Genomic DNA, 21772 nt, shown 5'->3' with positions numbered 1-21772 from the left:
TTTTTCACTTACTTTATTCGTGTTATTAGGCAACATATTCTGCCTCTTCCACCCTGCTGAGACTCTGCTATTTTACAGCTTTCCTAATCACTTCATTATTCCCATGGACTTTCTTTTTCTTTCTCTCCCTCCCCCTGCTGGTTCTCCACCTTCTCCCTGCTCCAGCCCTTGCTTCTCATACAGTGATGCTAATAGCCTCCTCTCTGTGTTTCTTTAGCCCCAACTTAAATGACTCAGATTGACATTCCCTCTTCTTCCTCCTTGCTTTTCCACTTCCTCCAGCAAAATTGAGGTGGACAGAGCAGTTTTAGGGCCTGATCCAAAGCCTTTTGGGGTAAACTGAAAGACTCTCTGACTCCAACGGGCTTTGGATCAAGCTCTTAGCCCAGTATTTTCAGAAGGGTTCAGCTCCCACAATTTAGGACAGATTTTGAAAAGAGGTCATCTCGTTGTGACATTACACCCCATGAGGTTTTATGAAAATATGCGTATGAATGTATATATGACATAACTGGAATATGTTTTATGCTACATATGTCATGTAACAACATATTTTTGTAAAGGTTATCACCTACTGAATACATTCCTCCTAATTGTATACATGTATCATTTTTGTACTTGAAGTTAGGAATATTGGCTGTATACTTGCTTGATTTCTAAGTAGCCTTAGGATATGGCTACACTCGAAACTTCAAAGCGCTGCCGCGGGAGCACTGCCACGGCAGTGCTTTGAAGTTTGAGTGTAGTCGCAGTGCCAGCGCTGGGAGAGAGCTCTCCCAGCGCTGCACGTAAACCACATCCTCATGGGGTTTAGCTTGCAGCGCTGGGAGCCACGTTCCCAGCGCTGTTGCACTGTTTACACTGACGCTTTACAGCGCTGTATCTTGCAGTGCTCGGGGGTGTTTTTTTCACACCCCGAGCGAGAAAGTTGCAGAGCTGTAAAGCACCAGTGTAGCCATCGCGTTAGTTAAACATTTGGTCAGCTTATTGAGAAAGGAATATGCAAGTTAAGTGTCCAGTCAAGAAGCACTTAACGGACAATGGATCTTGGAAGGCTGCAATCCACATAAGAAATCTACTTGAAGACCTTCCAGGTGGCATGTGAACCATGGCCGCTACCTGTAAGTTCTGAGTCATGCATGGACATGTGACTTGCCCATGTGACTCCAAAACTCCATCTTGGAGCTGAGATTCTACACAGGGGGTGGGAGAGGTGTCCATCCACAAGAGAAAGTCTATTTAAGCCCCTGGGAGACCCTTCCATTTGGTCTTCAGCTAGCTCAAGAGAGAGCCTCTCCACCCCGCAAGGGTACCTGAGAGAAACTGGAACGAAGGACAGTCACTACAGGGGGTGTGAGTGATCTCTGGACCCACACTAGAAGGAGACTAGTCTGTTAAAGGAAGGCTACTGGAACAGTTCTGAGGGTGAGGTTTTATCTGTATTCAGTTTTCTTACTGTGTTAGGCTCAGACTTGTGTGTTTTATTTTATTTTACTTGGTAATTCACTTTGTTCTGTCTGTTACTACTTGGAACCACTTAAATCCTACTTTCTTTATTTAATAAAATCTCTTTTTACTTATTAATAAACCCAGAGTATGTATTAATACCGGAGGGGAGGGGTGGCGGCAAACAGCTGTGCATCTCTCTCTATCAGTGTTATAGAGGGTGAACAATTTATGAGTTTACCCTGTATAAGTTTTATACAGGGTAAAACAGATTTATTTGGGGTTTGGATCCCATTGGGGAGTTGCGCATCTGAGTGTTAAAGACAGGAACACTTCTTAAGATGCTTTCAGTTAAGCCTACAGCTGTTAGGGGTCATAGTTGAGACCTTAGTCTGGGTTTGCAGCAGCCTAGCACATCTGGCTCAAACCAGGCAGGGCCCTGAAGTCCCAAGCTGTCAGGGCAGGAAAGCAGGGGCAGAAGTAGTCTTGGCACATCAGCTGGCAGTTCCCAAGGGAGTTTCTGTGATCTAACGCATCACGCTCCTATACAGGTCAGTTGTGGATAATGAAGCACTTGAAAATCTGGCCCTTAGTGTTTAGACCAATAGGAACATAGGACTGAAAGGGGCCAGCTCTAAATTACAGACCCCAGTCCCATGCTATCATAGGCAACCCCATCATATAATTCCATTCATTAACATAATAGCTCCAGATTAAAACTAGTTAGGTTGTTGGCCCCCACTACTCCTCTAGGAAGTCTGGTCCCAAACCTCACTCTGGTGATAAAAAACCTAATTTCCAGCTCTTCTCTGCATTTGTTCCAATTTGAATTCATCTTTCTTGAACACAGCTGTTCATATTTATACACAGCATTCTTACCAGTGCCTTGTACAATGGCATTAATGCTTTCCTGTCTCTACTAGAAATTTTTTATCTGATACATCTTAGGATGGTATTTGCTTTTTTCAGAGCAACATCACATTGGTGGCTTATAACCATCTTGTGATCAACTGATACTTCCAGGTCTTTTCCCTCCTCTGTCATTTCCAATTGATGAGGCCCCAGTCTATAGCAGAAATTCCTTATCAGTCCCTAAGTGCATGACCTTACACTTCTATGCTATTAAATTTCATCCCATTCCTCTTTCTCCAGTCCTCAAGATCATCCATTTCCCTCATATGATATTCCAATCCTCCTCTTCATTGACAATGACTCCCAATTTTGTCTTTTTTATCGAGAACTGAGGCAAAGTATTAATTTACTGGGGATATAGCTAGATAATCTTTAATTTCTATCCCATTCTCACTGCACAGCAGCCCCACTTATTTTCTTGTCCTCTTTTTAGTTATAATGAACCTTTTAGTGTTTGTTTTAATTTCTTTGACAAGGTCCAACTCAGCTTGACTTTTGACAATTCTTGCCTTCTCCTCACACTTTCTGACCTCCACGATGCAGCTTTTTTAGATGATTAATCGCTTCTTCTATTCCTTGTAGGTTCTTTGTTTACTCATCTCCTTTATGAGGTGATTGTTCATCCAGCTAAATCTGGAGCACTTCCCTACAAGTTTTTTCCCCTTGCTTGGGATGCAAATTCCAGACAGTTTTTGCACTGTTGAATTAAAGAAATTCCAAGCCCTCTCCACATTCAAGTCCCTGAGCTGTTTGGTCCATCTGACTTCACTAATTAGTTCCCTTAATTTCTCAAAGACTGCCCTTTTGAAGTAAAAAAAACATAGCAGCCAACCTGTTTGGATTATCCTTCCATTGAATTTAAACCGAGTCAACTTGTGATCACTCGATCCAAGGTTTTTTCCTATGACCAGCTCTTCTATAATGTCCCCACTACTTACCAAAACCAAGTCTAAAATAGCATCAACTCTTGTGGGCTCAGTGACCGTTTGGTGAAATCTTGTCAGCTACCACATCCAGGAGTAACTGGGCCTTACCATTATTGGTAGCATTTTTCTCCAATCTATGTCTGGGAAGTTAAAGTCTCCCAAAATGGCACAATTTCCGGTAGTATCGAAATCCAACCCTGGGGGTCTGTATCTAACCCCTGACAGTACCCCACTAGAACCTCTTTTGCAATCCTTCGTAACAAACTGTGTTATCACTTCTTGTGTCTTTACAGTCCTCTCTTCTTTTCTCTCTCATGTCTTCAAATCCCCATCTGAACTCCACCATCATCTCAAGGTGGAGCTCTAGCACTCGGATCTTTTCTGCCATGAGCTCTATCAGGTGGCATGTCATATGTAAATAGCTTTCATCAGGTACCCATTCAAAGATATTATACAACCCGCAGGTTCTGCATCCAGTCTTTGTCTCCACTTCTCCTCAGGACACCTCTAGGGCCGCTTCCATAGCCATCATTGTCTTTTCTTTCAAGTCTCTTACCTTAAAGAAGAAAGAATGAAAATCCCCTGAACTCCCTCCTACAGACTCCCAAGTTTTCTGTGCTCTGTTTGCTAGGCCCTTCTCAATAGATGGACTTAACACTCCTGCATTCTATTCCAGGCTCAGAGACCTTGGCCAATACCTTGTCTCCTTTGAAAATCTTACCCTTAGTTCCTTGGGTGACACAGTGACCACATAGCCAGTCTCATTGTGTGAATAGTGAAAATCCACATGCTGGCAATGAGCTATATCACTAGGTAATGGACAATGTCAGGCAAAAGAAAACAAAGGCTGAGTCCCCTTGTGATCTGTCAAGCAAAGGGAAATACCATAGACAAGGAATTTGGCAATTTAAACAAATAAGCGGGTTTCTGGTGATGGCTCGTGTGACAGTAGATCTCAGTACCATTCGGCCTGTTGAAATTCACTGGGTGGAAGTTCTGTGAAGATTCTGGAGTGAATCCCAGAATTTTGCCGTATCAGAAATGACTCAGCTAGAGGGAAGGATCCTTGCTTTTGAGAAACTCCCCACCCCACTGCCACTTTCGGCCACATTTCGGCCAGATCCAGTGATTGGAGGGGTGTGTAAAACTAAAGGGTCGGTCAGAATCCCATCAGGAGTATAGTCCCTTTTCCTTGCCAGCACCTGTGGGAGCTGGGTACCTAAACTGAGCAGGAAAGGGTTGGATGGAGGAAGAATCAAGGTTTTGCCTCTAATGGAACTGGCAAAGCACAGAGAGGAACATTTGTTACACACATGCAGTATTCACTGATGGGGGAGCCCCATGCAGAATTCTGGCTAACTCAGCAACTTGGCCTCTGCATCCCATCCAGTGTCTCAAGGTAGCAGAGCCAGAACCTTGCACATTATAAGGAGGGAACTATCCAACACCTTGAAAACACTGAAGAAAACCTCTCTGACAAATGGATTTATCGTTTTCCCCTCCACTGTGTGGGAGCTGGCATGTTCTGGGTGCATAAGTGGGGGTCAATTTTATGAATTTGCTGGGGTTCCAGTCAGATTTTAAAGCTGAAATCTAACCATCAGATTTGCCAGTTGGATAAATATTATAGCCAGTATCTGAACAGAATTTGATATGGATAACCCTTTTTTATTGCATCTAGGAAGCGTTCGCTTACTAATGTTAACACAAGGTTTTTCTCAGGTCAACTTTTACCTTGCACAGTATTTCTGAGACCAGGCTGCTTAAGGCTTGTCTACACAGAGACTTAGGGTATATCTACACTACCCGCTGGATTGGCGGGTAGCGATCGATCCAGCAGGGGTGGATTTATCACATCTAGTCTAGTCTAGTCTAGAAGCCAGAGTGTAAATCTGTAGCACACTAGCTTGCCATGCACTAACTGGCTAGGTGGCCCCTGCTACTGTGCATTAAAAGTTCCATACTGTACTTTGACATACTACTGTTTCAGTACTACGGATGTTTTAGGGTATGTCTACACTGGGAGCGAGTCTCCCAGGCCAGATTCACACACTTGTGTTAGTGGGACTCAAACTAGTGCATTAAAAATAGCTATGTAGACAGTGCTTTGATGTTGCACCTTGGGCTGGATCTCAAGCTTGGGCATTCAAGCTTTCAAGCCTGGAGTTGCAATTCCCCCCTTTTAAGCATTTTCATTGAACATTTTAGAGCTATACACAGGCTTTCAATATTCTTTTTCCTCTGGAATTCTTATCACTTTTAGAATTACAGAAGGCTGTTGGTGTGCAGAGAGCACTGCCTATCACAGTGACCAATATTGTCTCCTTGCTTACTTGTACTCTTCCATTTGTCTATATGCATCTGTTTTCACTTTCTCACACTTTGATTGAAAATTCCTTGGGGCAGGGATTGTTCTTTTGTTCTGGTGTTTATATTGTGCAATGGGGTCCTACTTTATTATTTTTTGTTTTGTTGGTAATGCAAATAATAATACTAACTTAGAAAGAAAACCCAAAAAATCTTTAATCATTCCTCTAAATTTAGTGGACATCATCCATACATTCTCTGATTATATTTAATATCTTTCTTTTCAGATCCTTCATGGCTTACTAGAGACATTATACTGAAAGAATGAGACTGATCATCTGCATATCGAAAGATGTTTTTCTGATACATAAGGCAGACAAATTCACAGCTTCTAATTGGGGTGAAAGATATATTGGACCTCTTTTTGCCTAGGTGCTTAACTCCATTGAAAACAAAGGGAATTAGGCACCTAGGAGCTTATGAAAATTGCTCTAGGTACCTATCCGCATCTTTAGGCACCTAAATACCTTTAAAACTCTGGCCCTTTGTCTACAGACTGTATATTCATTCACCTACTTCTAGCAGCATCTGCTAGAACCAGGAACACTGCGCTGAAAGAGTTGCGTACTGTGGGTACTGACAGTGAACTGACACCAGAATTGGGGAAACTGCTGGGGTAATGTGGGAGAAACTCTGAGGAGAAGTCATTACTGGGAATAAACAGGAAATGACCAGTAAGCAGTGAGCAATCATTTTTATTGAATCCCATCTGTCTGCTTGTGTTTCCAATCCAGGATGCTTTCTGGGCCTTTCACCTCAACCCCAGCTTTGTGCAGAAGTTTCTTAAGCCATTACTGATTGGAGAGCTTGCCCCAGGGAAACCTAGCCAGGACCGAGGCAAAAACGTGAGTAGCTGCAAACTCCTCTCTGAAGGCTCTGTTTCTGGAGAAGAGTCTACAGTCTGATTATGCCGCAGTTTATCTACAAAGCTGCCCTCCAAGTCCTGTGTGCAAAGCCACTATATATAATTCACAAGCCTTCTTCACTATAGAAAACTCTAGCAAGTACAGAAAACTGTAGGGAAAGACACTCACAGTCAGACAGCTCTGTGAGGCCATGTGGATGTCCCAGTATTGACTGGTGCAGGGACAGGCAACACTTAGGTCAACTTCTCCTGACCTGCAGCACCCCCTGCTATTCCCCTCCTGCAGGCTGCCTGAGCCGTTCAGGCCTGATCTGTGACAACTAAAGAAGAGCCCAGTTCAAACTCGCCGATTTGAACACTTGCAAACTTTGGATAAATATGGATCAAGATCTGGATCCAGTCTTTGTGGCTGGAGTTCATCTCTAGTCAACAACCCTGTTGCTCAAATTTTCATGACCTGGGTCTGTCCATCGTTCCATATTGCATGTCAGTTTTGTGCTATGGACAAAAGTCCACGAGGCCATCAAAATGAGACTGCTTGTCATCTAAAGCAGATTTGAACTCTCTTCCATCCTCTGCTCCATACCATTGACCATGTAGCCCACTACTCTGGACTTCATATGGGATTATCCTGATTAGCTCTCAACAATGGAGAAATCTGTGAAAGTGGCCATGTTTGTGGAGTAAGTGGCAATAACACCAGTGGGTGAGATGAAACAAACTGCTCGCTCTAAGCACTGTGCTTATGAAGCTGTAACACAGCAGAGCCCTTTATCCACCCCACGTCAATGTGTCCAGCTCTATGCAAGTCCCAAATGTTCCATTCATTCATTATTCAGAGCCTGTGCACTGCACAACTGACTCCTAAAGTGAAACCCTTTCTCTTCCTTATTGTTCTTTAGCCTGCTGAGTTGATGACATGCCTGTGTCACTGCTATTGTGCATGAATACATTAACCTGCATTACCTCTTGACCTGCTTGGCTGCACACTAACTGAACACATCCCAAAGAGAACGGAGCTATCTTGGCACTATACTCTCTCATCTGCAGAGCTTCAGGGTTATGCATAAGAGAAGAGACTGAATTCTCTCTTCCCCAAGGAGAGGGGAGATGTCCCTTTATAACGTAAATGGAATGAATTACGGAGCACTGAGACTGGATAAATGGAGAGGTGTTGAACCAGCTGGTGTAAATTGCCATAGATATATTGACTTCAGTGGGTCTCGGGTGACTTACACCAGCTGAGGATCTGGATTTTAATTGTAATTCAGAAGGTGGGGTAAGACCCATCAGGGTAGGGACTAGGATCAGGTGCCTGCCAGGGGCAGTGTAGAAATTCTGAAGACTGCATGAGTACAAAGATTAATTCTTCTCCCATTCTGGGGAAGCTGATGGCTCCAAAACAGGCAGGGGTTAGTGGTGTGAAAGCCCAAGCTTGAATGGACACATTCACACACGTAAAGAAGATGCACCTTAAATTTTGCATTTCCATTTTGCAGCCCCAGCTGGTGGATGATTTCCGGGCCCTGAGAAAGACAGCAGAGGATATGAATTTGTTCAAAGCAGATCCCTTATTTTTCTCCCTTTACCTGGCTCACATCATCATGATGGAAGCTTTGGCTTGGTTACTAGTTTCATACTATGGCACCAGCTGGATCACAACCTTTATCCTTTCCTGCATCCTTGCAACCTCCCAGGTGAGAAATAGCACAGAGTAATGGGGGGGCAGGTGCTTCCATTACAGGTGACGTGTAAGTGCATCCAGTCGTTCAGAGCACCTCATGCCAGGACTATCACAACACTCACTTTGGAAGAACATTCATGAACCTCATGCACCCCTCAGCCCCCTCACTGCCTTGTTCTTGCTCATAGTGAGCCTAGTCACTGCCTCACACCCAGATGCATTGAGTCCACTGCCTGTCTCAGGTCTCCCTTCCATAGATCCAATACCAATGAAATTAATACAAAACTCTCCCCCTTCCACACTTTTTCCTTGCATAGGACTGTGCAAATTTCATACAGACACACAATACTTGCCTTCCACTCTGGGTGTCTTTTCTTACTTACCTTCGATTTCAAGCAGCCCTGTCACCCCTGGTCCTTTTTCCTCTGCAGGCCCAGGCTGGGTGGCTACAGCATGACTTTGGACATCTCTCTGTCTTTAAGAAGTCTAAATGGAACCATATCGTCCACAAGTTTGTCATCGGGCACCTGAAGGTAAAGGTCATTTGCTGGATGCCAGCACACACTGCAGAAAGGAAATGATTGCAGCGAAGGAGACTGGAGATCCACTCCATCCCATTTCACAGACTCTAGGTGTAAAAGCTATAAACCTCAGCCTGCCAGTCGGATCTCACCCTTTCAGAGGAGCAGCAGCAGAGAGGAAGAATTAGTGACAGATTCCAGGTGGAGTTCTTGGAGGCTCAGATCGGGGAGCCAGATCCTCAGCTGGTGTAAATCATCATAGCTCCAGTAACACCAATGGAACTATGCTGATTTCTGCCAGCTGGGGATCTGGCCCATAAGATTGTTAAAATGAAGCATTATACAATCTCCTTTATTCCCCATTCCCCCCACTTTCCCTACATAAAGCCTGAGTAACGTGTTTATTGATTAAAATGACCATCCTACCATCTCTCACCCATTCGCGACATTTTAGAACTTCAGTCGCGGATAGAGTCCAACACAAGAGTCCTATACAATATAGCTGGCAAAAGGATCCACCTACAGTGGGGAATCTTGTAGGAAGGGATGGAATGGTAGGCATTATTAGATGCACATTTAGTTTGGCCTTGGTCATTTTAACCTCCGGCATGGAATGACCCCACTAGCAATAAAAAGTATTAAAAGGCAGCAGTGAGACAACACTGTGTCTAGACCCAAAGTGGGGCATCATCTATTGAAAACCACAGCAACAAGTAACCTCCTTGGCCACAGTTCTGTTCTCACCTTGTGGATGGTGTCCCTCTACTCCTTTTGAGGCCCAGCTTGGGTGGTACTGACCAGACATTTCCCAATTTGGAAGCAGCACAAATAATGCTCAATTGCTACCCAACTGGCTTTAATGCAAGGAGAGGAAATAGGCAGTCCTAGCAGAAGCAGCCCATTCTTCCTGGTATATACAAAGGGATTAAATATGGAGAGTCTTGTTTGCATAGACAAGGTTAAGCAAATTGATTTAGGATCTAGATGAATTTTCTTCTTCGGGGCATATTTGACAGTATAGAAAAAAACATGGCAGGAGGCAGGCAAAATATCAGAGCAGAGAGATGATATCTCAGAGAGAGAGAAATCAGAAGGGATCTGGGGTGAAGAGGCAGGATTTCCCTTCCTCTAGAGTACTGAACAGGGGATAATCTTTTAGGATTAGATGAGCATAGCCTACATGATACAGCTCCTTTCCTTCTGAAGGGGAGGAGAGGAGGGGCACTCTTGGACCTTTGCCCATCTCACAGTTCTCTGTGTTCCTTCTTCTTCACTTTATAGATGATCACTTGCAGGTCCTGAACAGGGAACACCAGAAACCACAAAGCAATTTATTGCAGCAATCTAAAAATGAGGGCTCCCACGTTGGGGTTGGCTAGTCCCTCACTGCCAACTTCCCAACAATGCCCCGTTATTCATAGCAACCAGAGCTCTCAGATTGCCCAGTCCTCGGACAACCGGTTTCCAACATATGTAAGCAGGGGCAAGTAACCTCCGAATGCTCATTAACGTGACTGAACTAAAGGCCGCTTTGTGAGATGGAGGCTCTCTGAATTCTTGGAAGCAGCCAGCTGCCCACAAAACTTATCACCAGTCACAAGGCAAGTGCTTTGCTGGCCTTCTGCCTGAGCATCCTTGGCAGTGGTATAGCTTGGCACTGTGTTTCACAAGTGACAGAGGAAAATGAGGATATAGGACCCTTACAGAACACTGTTCAGTCCTCTTTTTTTTAATACTCTCCATTAAAACCTTCTTAGATACTGAAATAATATTTATTTCCTAGCCAGTTTTGTCTTTTTTCCATTGGGCAAAGAGGGATTCTTTTCACATTCTTTCTTCCATTGCATAAGCCAACATGGCTTTGCCTGCTTACGTCATTTTTGACATCATCAGTGAAATGGGTGATGACACCGATGACAACAGAGCTCTGGGTAAAGGATTCTGTTTATCTTGTGTTTCCCCTGCTGGTGGGATGTTTGTCTGCCTGACTTTGCAGCATATAAATATTAAGAGTTACGTGTAAGCAAGGCTAACTTCTTTTTTCTCAAAGTGAGTGGCATTTTTTAAAAACGATTTACTAATCCAGACAGATCCAGATCCTCAGCTGGTACCAATCAGCCTATCAGAGCAGAGGATTTAGCCCCTTCACTCTTACAACAATTTCAAAGATAGCTAAGAGTTTTGACATAAACTATATGTCATGGGCGATTTAGATTATACAAGCGAATGAATATCACAGTGGGGGGGATTAGTCAGAACCATGCCTCCCCATTTGCTAAGCATTTCCTCCCTCTTCCCAGGGTGCCTCAGCAAACTGGTGGAATCATCGTCACTTCCAACATCATGCCAAGCCCAACATCTTCAAGAAGGACCCAGATGTGAACATGCTGCATATTTTTGTCCTGGGAGATTCTCAGCCCGTTGAGGTAAGACAAGGAAGTAGTGTCTGCTGGTGAGCTTTAGAGAACTTTTTCTGTGAGGTCAGAGGTTAATCAGTGTCTGGAGGACCAGACCTCGGCTGTTAAGACTTCATCTTTGAGGAAATGTTCCCTGCATCTATATTTTCTGGTAGGAGTTTGGGTCAAAATTTGAGAAGATGTGACGGCCAGAAAGTTCGGTGGCTGATATAATTTCTCATGTCTGTTTTCAGCCCAAAGGTGATCATATTTTTAGGTGGCTTGAGAGCTAGAGAATGAGAATGAAGAGAATGCAGAAATAGGGAAATTTTCATCCCATTGTTCTGAGATATCCAAGTGTGGAAAAAATGGTGCAGAATACTCCTTTGCTGACTTAACCCAAACAGGGTTTCCTTCTGTAATTTCCAACTTGTCATTGGTTTATTTCTTCTGTGAGGACAGGTACCTCTTGTGAGTAGTCAAAGCAAATTCCTTTAAAAAGTTGATCTAATATTGAAATAAATGCCTTACGATATTTGTGTACAAACAGGAGTCCTCACTTCATTGGAGCCTTGGCAAATTCTGTTTAGAGCAGATTGCATGGTAACATCAGAATAATGGTTTCCTCTTGTGTCTTCTGCTTGGGGAAAAACACGAGGAAACTCTATGGGTCGGTGGGGGGGAGAGACCTACATTAACGCAATTGTAGTGCTGATGTGTCAAACACCAAAGGCTTGGTTGTACTTCATGCCCTTATAGGGGCATAGGGGAGAGGAATCCCCCATGTGTGCCCTGTATGGGCAGTCCTGGCTTTGGATCTGGTCATGAAGGGGTAAAAGGTGCTGCATGCTTGCTTACTTACTTCCCCACTGGAGCAAGTGGGGGTGGGGCAGGGAATAAGTGAAGCTTTGGCTGCATTTCCCAATCCACCACCCAGCAGAGCTGAGCCAGCATAGCAGGGTGAATGGTAATTTACTGCTGGTATATTATACCCCTGAAGCAAGCGGCGAACACGGAGGGAATTGCAGCTCCCTGAGATGTAATTCCTTCCTGGGGCAATTCAAGCATGGGTGGTGTCCTTGGGCCAGATACTGGACTATGTAAATCGATGAAGTCAATGGGGCTATATTGATTTACAACAGCTCAGGTTCAGAGCCATGGTTCCCAAGGCAACTATGAGTCAGTGACACTGCACACAGTAACTGTATCAAGGTAATGCAATTAAATCCAATTCTCTGGGGCCATAATATTTATTGTCTGTATTGTACAAAGGGTATTATAAAGATAGATAGTGGTATATGATGTATCAGCATAAAGACATGCAGCAAAAAAAGCTTAGAAAGCCAACGCATGGATCTGAAACACCACGGCAACGGCATTTGTAACAAATGGAATATAGGAAGACATAAAAGAAAATACTGGTGCACACTCATGCCACCGCAACCCACTTTTAGGCCACAAAGAAGCTAATTCCAGATACATGATAGAGAGGCTGCCTAAAAGATGAGTTATCTGCACAGGTACTGAGAGTGTTCTATGAAGACAGAAAGGTCTAACCATATGTCACTGAAATGAGTGGATCATAACAAACCACTAACCAACCATTACACTATGGTAGCTAGATATCAGGAGTCAGATCTTCAATTGGTGTAAATTAGTGCCACTCCATTGATGTCAATGGAGTTTGCCGATTTACACCGTTTGAAGAGCTGGCCCCTGATAGTTAGGTTTTGAGGATCATGGGCCCATCGCTGCACAAATAGCTGAGCAGAATGTGGGTGCTTATAGCAATGAAGGAATTGGTTCTGTCTTCCAAGATGAATATATGAAGTACGAGCGCTATATCAGTGCTTGGATGTGCTTGCACTCTTGTATATTGAAACCTTACCCTAATGCAGCCTTGCAGAACTTGGACCACACTTAATTCCCTTCTCATAAATCTGTAATTCCTGAAATCACCAGTGCTCCACAGGCCATGTGAATGTATTACCAGTGAAAAGTGTTAGCCTGTTTGAACTCGGATGAAGACATGGAACAGGTCCCTGGAAGATGCCCCTCAATCAGAGGGAAGGAGACAAAATAGAAGAGGGGTCAGTCAAGATGGAAGTGAACAAGGGAGTGGGGAGAAATAGCAAGATAAACAAGTAAGAGAAGAACACAAGTGTGGGAACACTGTCCAGGCCACCCTAGACAACCAGTGACAGGGACTATTTCCAAGTCTGGGGTGGTGAGTGGAGACCACCAGGAACTAAAGGAACACCCCCTCAGATGAAGGAGAGGCCAGAAGTCCCAAGTAATCAGTTGACAACAAAAGAAGGAAACGGGAATGAACATGCAGATCAAAGGTTTAAAGCAAGGGAACCCCGGATGGTGACATTGAGCTGAGAACCCCAGACAACTGGCAATGAGTGTTGGATTGATAGCACAGGAAACTCTCCCCTATCCACAGAAAAGTCAGCAGCAGTCCAAGTTTCCCAACACTGCCCCATCCTTGTGTGAAGAAGTATTTCTTTGCACAATGCACAGTCAACCTGTGGAACTCATTGCCAGGGGAATTTGTGAAGGTCAGAACTATAACTGGGTTCAAAGAAGAATTAGATAAGTTCATAGAGTATAGGTCCATCAATGGCGATTAGCTAAGGTGGTCAGGAACACAATCCCATGCTGTGGATATCCCTAAGCCTCTGACTGCCAGATGCTGGAAGTGGATGACAGGGGATGGATCACTCAGTGATTGCCCTGTTCTGTTCATTCCCTCTGAAGAGTATGTCATCGGCCACTATCGGAAGACAGGATACTAGGCTAGATGGACCATGGGTCTGACCCAGTTTGGCAATTCTTATGCCTTAACCCAGATGGGAGGAATCGCTCAGAGGGGAGAGGGCTTTTCAGACTATATAGCCTAGTCAATCTTTGGCCTCTCTGCTGCCACTGCCACCTACCATCACTAACAATTGGTGACAGTACTTTGTGACAGGGTCACCTGTCCTCTGGAAACTAGAAAAACCCTAGATTTAGTTTACATACTGGAGACTACCAAACAGCCACTGATCTGATTCCTCACTCACTTGTGCATGCCCACTCTTTTTATGACTATTATTGTAATTGATCTTGACTACCATAACTACTGATGTTGCTAAGAAACTTTATCCTCTGATTGCTGCAGACCTGTAGCGTGATACATTATAAGTACTAAAAGCCTTATCAGCCAGTACTGCGAACAATATTAAAAGCTGTTACTTCTGCACAGTTTGGCTGAGTTACAGATGCTGTGGGGAGACTAATTATGAATTTCTGATTGTCGGTATACTTAAATCTCAAACTTAACATTGCAGAGGTGCAGTTTTAATGGATTGAATTGTATCTTAGAGAACATTGATACAGCAACAACAAAAAATAATACTCTTGCAGCAGCGAGTCTCAGAGCTTGCATTAACTACTCAGCCACATAGGGCTCACATTGTAGGGCTAAGAATAGCAGGGTAGATGTTCAAGCTCAGCTAGAGCCTTGGACTCAGGCTGGAGCCCAGGCTCTGAGACCTGGTGTGACAGGTTGGATCACAGAAAACCCCTTGGGGCTGCCAACTGATTTGCCAAGACTGCTTCTGCCCCTGCTTTCCCACCTTGGCAGCTTGAGACTTCAGGGCCCTGCCTGGTCTGAGTCAGACCCGCTAGCCTGCTACAAACACAGACCCGGGTCTGAACCCACGTCCCCTAACAGCTGTAGGCTTAATTGAAAGCAGCTTAAGAAGTGTACCTGTCTTTAACACTCAGATGCCCAACTCCCAATGGGTTCCAAACTCCAAATAAATCCATTTTATGCTATTAAAACTTATACAGGGTAAACTTATAAATTGTTCGCCCTCTATAACACTGATAGAGAGAGATGCATAGCTGTTTGCCCCCCCCACACCCGCCCACAGGTATTAATACATACCCTGGGTTAATTAATAAGTAAAAAGTGATTTTATTAAATACAGAAAGTAGGATTTAAGTGGTTCCAAGTAATAGCAGACAGAACAAAATAAATTACCAAACAAAATAAAACATGCAAACCTATGCCTAATACAGTAAGAAAACTGAATACGGATAAAACCTCACCCTCAGAGCTGTTCCAGAACCTTCCTTTTACAAACTAGTCTCCTTCTAGTCTGGGTCCAGCAATCACTTACACCCCCTGTAGTTACAGTCCTTTCTTCCAGTTTCTTTCAGGTATCCTTGGGGGGTGGAGAGGCTATCCCTTGAGCCAGCTGAAGTCCAAATGGCAGGGTCTCTCAGGGGGTTTAAATAGACTTTCTCTTGTGGGTGGAGACTCCCTCCTCACTCTGTGTAGAATTCCGGCTACAAGATGGAGTTTTGGAGTCACATGGGCAAGTCACATGTCCATGCATGACTCAGAACTTACAAGTAGCAGCCATGGTTCACGTGCTACCTTGAATGTCATCAAGTAGACTTCTTATGTGGATTGGAGCATTCCAAGATCCATTGTTCGTTAAGTGTTTTTTGATTGGGAACTTAATTTGCACATTCCTTTCTCAAGAAGCTGACCAAAATCTTTACTATGGCTACTTAAAAATCCAGCAAGTATACAGCCAACATTCATAACTTCGAATAGAAAAATGATACATGCACACAAATAGGAGGAATAGATTCAGTTGATCATAACCTTTGCAGAGATTTGTTACATGGCATATGTAGCATAAAACGTATTCCAGTTATGTCATATATACATTCATAAGCATATTTCGATAAAGCCTTAGGGGGCACACCATCACACCTGAGTCTTGGCTTCAGCCGAAGTCCAGAGATTTACACTGCTATATTTAGCCCCAAAGCACAAGCTGCTCAAGTCCAAGTCAGTTAACTGAGCTCTGGGCCTCTCTGCCGCTGGATTTTTTTGCTGTGTAGGTGTACGATAAAGTACTTTAGTTGCAAATTACTGCACCCTGGCCTCTCATTGATATAATACCAGGGCCTAGAGGCAGAGACTGAAATCAGCCCCCCCATTGTGCTAGGCCAGTGGCTCTCAAACTTTTTTACTGGTGACCCCTTTCACATAGCAAGTCTCTGAGTGTGACCCCCCCCTTATAAATTAAAAACACTTTTTAATATATTTAACACTATTATAAATGCTGGAGGCAAAGCAGGGTTTGGGGTGGAGCTTGACAGCTCGTGACCCCTCATGTAATAACCTCACGACCCCCTGAGGGGTCCCAACCCCTAGTTTGAGAACCCCTGTGCTAGGCCCTGTCCCTACCCTGAGGTGTATACAACCCAAATAGATAAGACAGACAAAGGGGATGAGGGGGAGAAAGGAAGAATTATCATCTCTGTTTTTCAGATGAGGAACTGAATCAGATAAGGAAATTAAATGACTGGATCAAATCACCCAGGAAAGCTGTGTAGAGCTGAGAATTAGCCTCAGATCTTCTGAGTCCCTCTCCAGTGCCTTACCCATTAGATCTGCCCTCCTCTTGCCTGAAGGACGGTTATGACACTCATGCATGTTTATTTTAGCTGGTTGATATTTTTTCCTCAAAATATTTAATTTGATGAAACGTGGCCTTTAACTAAAAATGTCACAGTACCTTTTCAATGTGGCCACAATTGTCCATTTCTTTCATGAAAACTTGAAGCCAGAACCCATCCATTTTTAGACAACTTGCTTTTCAATGAGACTCAGGCTCCTAAGTGCCTATGTCACTTTTGAAAACAAAATGTAGGCTCCTAAGTCAGTTAGGCATTGAAAAATTGAGGCCTAAAGGGAAAAGTCGATCTAAGCTATGCAATTTGAGTTATGTGAATAGCGTAATTCAAATTGACATAGCTTAGATCTGCTTACCGTGGGGTCCACACTAGGCTGTGTCAATGGGAGACACTCTACCGTTGACTCCTCTTCCTCTTCTCAATCTGGTGGAGTACTGGAGTCAACATCCAAGCTATCAGCAGTCAATTTAGCGGGTCTTCACTAGATCCGCTAAATTGACCCCCGGTGGATTGATCACCACAGCATCGATCCTGGCTATTGTGTAGACAAGCCCCGAGTGGAGCAACACCTTTAAAACTCTGGGCCTCAGTCTCTCGCCCTCAGTTCCCCCTCTGTAACAGCAGGATAACAGCATTTCCCTACCTCATGGTACATGAAAGATTGAGAGGTGCTCAGGTACTTTGGTAATAGTGGCCAAAAAAGTACTCAAGATAGATGATTTTAAATGGGAGCTTGCAGTTAGTGTAGATAGGGAAGTCATGATTAAACATGTATTAGCAGGGCAAGATCAACCCTGACAACAATCAGTTAACGCGTCTCAACACATGACCTATTTTCCTACTCTAGACATAGCCTTGGAGAAGGAAGTACTGTATGCTGAGACAGCTTTCTAAGGGCTTGCGCCTGCTCCATGTAAAGCAATGGCAAAACCCTCATTGCCTTCATTAGGGTAGGATTAGGCCATAAATCTTCAGCTCTGACTAAAGAGAGTTAACCAAATGTAAAGAGGTGTCATTGAGAGTGTCCGCCCGTGGAGAGTTTTCTCATATCCATGGGTGTAATGAGCTAAGACAGTTTTCTGTCATTTGTCTCCCCCTCCAGTATGGTAAGAAGAAGCTGAAATACCTACCTTACCACCATCAGCATGAGTACTTCTTCCTAGGTGAGTATGCCCTTGCCCCCTTCACTTCCTTATATGGAGAGATAGAGGAGATGCATCTTTACCTTGCAGCTCCCTTTTTCCTCAGCAGAGCTATTCTTCACTTCCTAACTAATCCCTCCCTATCCAGGGCCTGCTATCCCTTTCACAGCTTAATTGCAATAGACACAGGCACCTCAGTTCCTCCATGACATCATCATTGAGATCCATGGATCCTTACCAACACCATAGAAGCTAAATAAAGTGAGACAAGTGACTAAGTCTAGGAGGCAGCCCCTAGTAGATGAACATGTCAGCAGAAGTCCTGGGCTTGCTCATTGTTGGTCTAGAATCTTCCATACCACAAGGTGAGCAGGACATGGAGGAAATGCCTCCTCTCTTTGCTGAGAAATAGTAGCAGAGATCTGGTTTCCCCTTCACAAGCTCTTGCCTCAACTCTTCTTTCAGGCCCCCAGCATGTTTGTTCACCACATGTTACACACCTGTCTCCCTCATCTGCTGTCTTTTGTTTGCCTTTCAGTTTTCCCACCTTTCCTCATCCCCGTGTACTTCCAAATACAAATCATCATGACCATGATCAGACGCAGGTTCTGGGCGGTGAGTGCAAAGTTGTCTCTGCTCTGTGTGTCAAACCGTGTCCCACGTGGATGGTGGAGAGAACCTTATCTGGGGAATGAGAGAAGAGGCTTCTGTCCACTCTGTAAAGAGAGCTGGCTTAAGGAGGGGTATTGGTGAGGGTGAGGGGAGGGTACGTTGTCTGTAATGAATTATCTCTTCTTTCTTTCCCTAGGACCTGGCCTGGGCCTTCAGTTATTACATGCGCTATTTCATTATGTACATCCCTTTCTATGGAGTTCTGGGATCTCTGTTTCTCCTCACCTTTGTCAGGTAGGAGACACTGTTCTTCCCTCCCTCCAGACATGGGCCCCACCCATCCCACGTGAAGAGCGATGTCAAGCTAACTCATCTATGCCATGCCGTTCTCCGCATTAATCAAGATTCTCTCCCCTCATCTGCTCCAATCTGTGCTACATCACACTGCCTTGACTAGCTTCTCTTGCCTCAATCTCTGCCAGAAGATTTGATTTTGGTATTTAGTCTCTCTCATCATCAGGAAATCCCTAGTGGAGGTGACGGCAGGTGCAGATGGGAATCTGCATTCCCTCCTTCCTTCCTCACTCATCCCCACCCATGTAGAGCTCCCACAGTGGGTCTAAGTCACCTGAGGAATTTTGGATGTGGTTCCTTCCAGAGCCACTCCCAAGTGAGCTAGAAAGTAACTCAGGAAGGAAGGGAAAGCTCCCTTCTCTAGGGACTGAATGTGCTGCCTCCACATTATGCCCTGCTCCTGCCCGCTCAGGGAGCAAGAAGTCAAATGCTGTCCCCCACTTGGATCCCCTGCATGTAGCATGCTTTGCTGGATGGTCCCTGGCCCAGGCACTCACAGAGCCTTCGTTTTACACTCTAGTACAGAGATAGTGCTATGACTGACTGGGCTGATGTTCCAGACTACAGGATTGTATTGACAACTCCATTCTGGAAGCAGTGACTGTGACTGCTAGCTCATGCCCCAAGGCTGGCCTGAATTTAGTTCCATTGTTAGGGTCCTCAGAAAAATAATGTTTTAAAAGAATTTTTGCAAAACTGTGTAAAAATCTTTAAATTGTAGAATCGGAATTTTACCGCCTATGTTATTTTAATGGCTCTGATCATTAGTTAGGAAAAATTCCCATTGATATCAATGGGCTTTGGATCAGGCCTTTATAGAAGCTTGAACTTCAGAAGGTTTCATTAAGTCATGATAAGCATCCATATGTTTAAAGTTTAGCCAGCCCCTTTTGTGTCAAATCCAGTTGAAAATCTCACAGTGGCAGACGCTGTAGCTAAATTTCCAGTACTACTTTGTTTCAGTTGGATCACAAATGCAACAGTACCAGCTTTTCTCCCAGTAATGTGGTTAATGAAGCATCACCAAGCTTCCTTAAAATTGCTTATTTAAATTTAAGACAATCAGGAAGGAGCTCAAGGAGTTTTATAGAGCAGACCAGCATTCTAATCAGTTATGAAATCTCTCCCTAGCTGCTCTCTCATTGGTCAGAGAAGCCAGAATTCTTATACTGAGTTACCACTTCTACTTAAGTTGCAGTTGCAAGCTCAGATAAAAGCATTTACTTTTGATGTGAGCCCAGGCACTTCTAATCAGCAGGAAGACAGCAAGTTCAGATTGTTCTGATTAAGCTATTTGGCCCATATTATCCTTCAGTTTGAAACAAATATGGTGTATAAAAATTCCTCTAGGCCAACATCAAGACCTTAGAAAAATTCTCAGATCCTTCTTCATGTGCACCACTCTCTTTAATTTTTGTGTGAAAATTATTGTTGGTGAAAGGTGCTGGCTAGGCTGGACGAGTCTGGAGACTGAAGTCCTCTGTTTCTTCAAAGAAGTAGTTCAAAGTTCAGAACAAGGACAGTCCTGCCAAAGTCCCTCTCAACCTTGGCCTAGAGAATAGGCATAAAAAGAGAGTTCAGTTTCCATGGTCTATTCCAGCGGTCTGCAACCTTTTTACACACAAGATCACTTTTTGAATTTAAGTGCAATCCAGGATCTACCCTGCCCCTATCCTGAAGCCCCAGCCCGCTCACTGCATCCCACCTCTCTCCGTTGCTCGCTCTCCCCTACCTTCACTCACTTTCACCGGGCTGGGGCAGGTGGCTGGGGAGCAGGAGGGGGTGTGGGGTGGGTGTTCTGGGAGGGATTTTGGATGCAGGAGGGGGCACTGAGCTGGGGCAGAGTGTTGGGGTGCAGGACAGGGTACAGGATGCTGGCTCTGGGAGGGGGTTCAGGGCTGGAGCAGGGGGTTGGAGTGCAGGAAAAGGTTTGAGGGTGCAAGAGGGGTTATGGGGTGCTGGGTCCAGGAGGGAGTCGAGGGGAGGGCACCCACCAGGCAGCACTTACCTCAGATGGCTCTGGGCAGCAGTGCAGCCAGGCTAAGGCAGGCTCCTTGCCTGCCCCAGCCCCATACTGCTCCCGGAAGCAGCCAGCGTGCCCCAGCAGCCCCAGGTGGGGCACATGGCTCCACACACTGCCCCTTCCTGCAAGCACCACCCCTGCAGCTCCCATTGGCATCAGTTCCCTGTTCCCGGCCAGTGGGAGCTCCTGGGGCAGTGCTTGCACAGAGGAGCAGCGTGTGGAAACCCCTGCTCACCCACACCTCCAGGGGCCACAGGCCAGGAGTGTGCTGGCCACTTCTGGGAGTGGTGCAGGGTCAGGGCAGGCAGGGAGCCTGCCTTAGCCCTGCTGTACCGCTGGACTTTTAGCAACTGGAGATCACGATAGACTGGCAGAGGCTCCAGGATCAACCAGTCGATTGCAATCGAGTGGTTTAGGACTTGAGATGGAAGAATCCCATGCACTGCTACAGGCTAGGGACTGACTGGCTAAGCAGCAGTTCTGTGGAAAAGGACCTGGGGATTTCAGTGGATGAGAAGCTGGATATAAGTCAGTAGCATGCCCTTGTTGCCAAGAAGGCTAATGGCATATTGGGCAGCATTAGTAGGAGCATTGCCAACAGATCGAGGGAAGTGATTATTCCTCTCTATTCGGCACTGGTGAGGCCACATCTGGAGTATTATGTCCAGTTTTGGACCCCCCACCACAGAAAGGATGTGGACAAATTGGAGAGAGTCCAGTGGAGGGCAACGAAAATGATCAGGGGGCTGGGGCACATGACTTACGAGTAGAGGCTGAGGGAACTGGACTTGTTTAGTCTGCAGAAGAGAAGAGTGAGGCGGGATTTGATAGCAGCCTTCAATTCCCTGAATGGGGGTTCCAAGGAGGATGGAACTTGGCTGTTCTCAGTGATGGCAGATAACAGAACAAGGAGCAATAGTCTCAGGTTGCATTGGGGTGGTCTAGGTTGAATATTAGGAAACACGATTTCACTAGGAGAGTGCTGAAGCCCTGGAATGAGTTACCTAGGGAGGTGGTGGAATCTCTGTCCTTAGAGG

At 44.9% G+C, this 21772-nt stretch overlaps 1 protein-coding gene across 2 annotated transcripts in view; it reads left to right on the top strand.

Annotated features, from left to right (window-relative positions):
- LOC115650617 (acyl-CoA 6-desaturase-like) overlaps nt 1–21772 on the top strand; it is a 41208-nt gene that overhangs the window by 6920 nt on the left and 12516 nt on the right. Inside the window, exons 2-8 of one of the 2 annotated variants that reach the window (XM_030560831.1) lie at nt 6386–6496; nt 8016–8213; nt 8632–8733; nt 11022–11147; nt 17707–17767; nt 18285–18361; nt 18555–18652. In XM_030560831.1, the coding sequence (XP_030416691.1) occupies nt 6386–6496; nt 8016–8213; nt 8632–8733; nt 11022–11147; nt 17707–17767; nt 18285–18361; nt 18555–18652 (773 nt within the window). The remainder of the gene's footprint in view (nt 1–6385; nt 6497–8015; nt 8214–8631; nt 8734–11021; nt 11148–17706; nt 17768–18284; nt 18362–18554; nt 18653–21772) is intronic. The other variant, XM_030560832.1, reaches the window with a different exon arrangement.

Source organism: Gopherus evgoodei, chromosome 4 (genome assembly GCF_007399415.2).
Source record: "Gopherus evgoodei ecotype Sinaloan lineage chromosome 4, rGopEvg1_v1.p, whole genome shotgun sequence".
In the NCBI taxonomy this organism is placed as follows: domain Eukaryota; kingdom Metazoa; phylum Chordata; order Testudines; family Testudinidae; genus Gopherus; species Gopherus evgoodei.
This window is presented reverse-complemented; position numbering and strand designations above follow the sequence as displayed.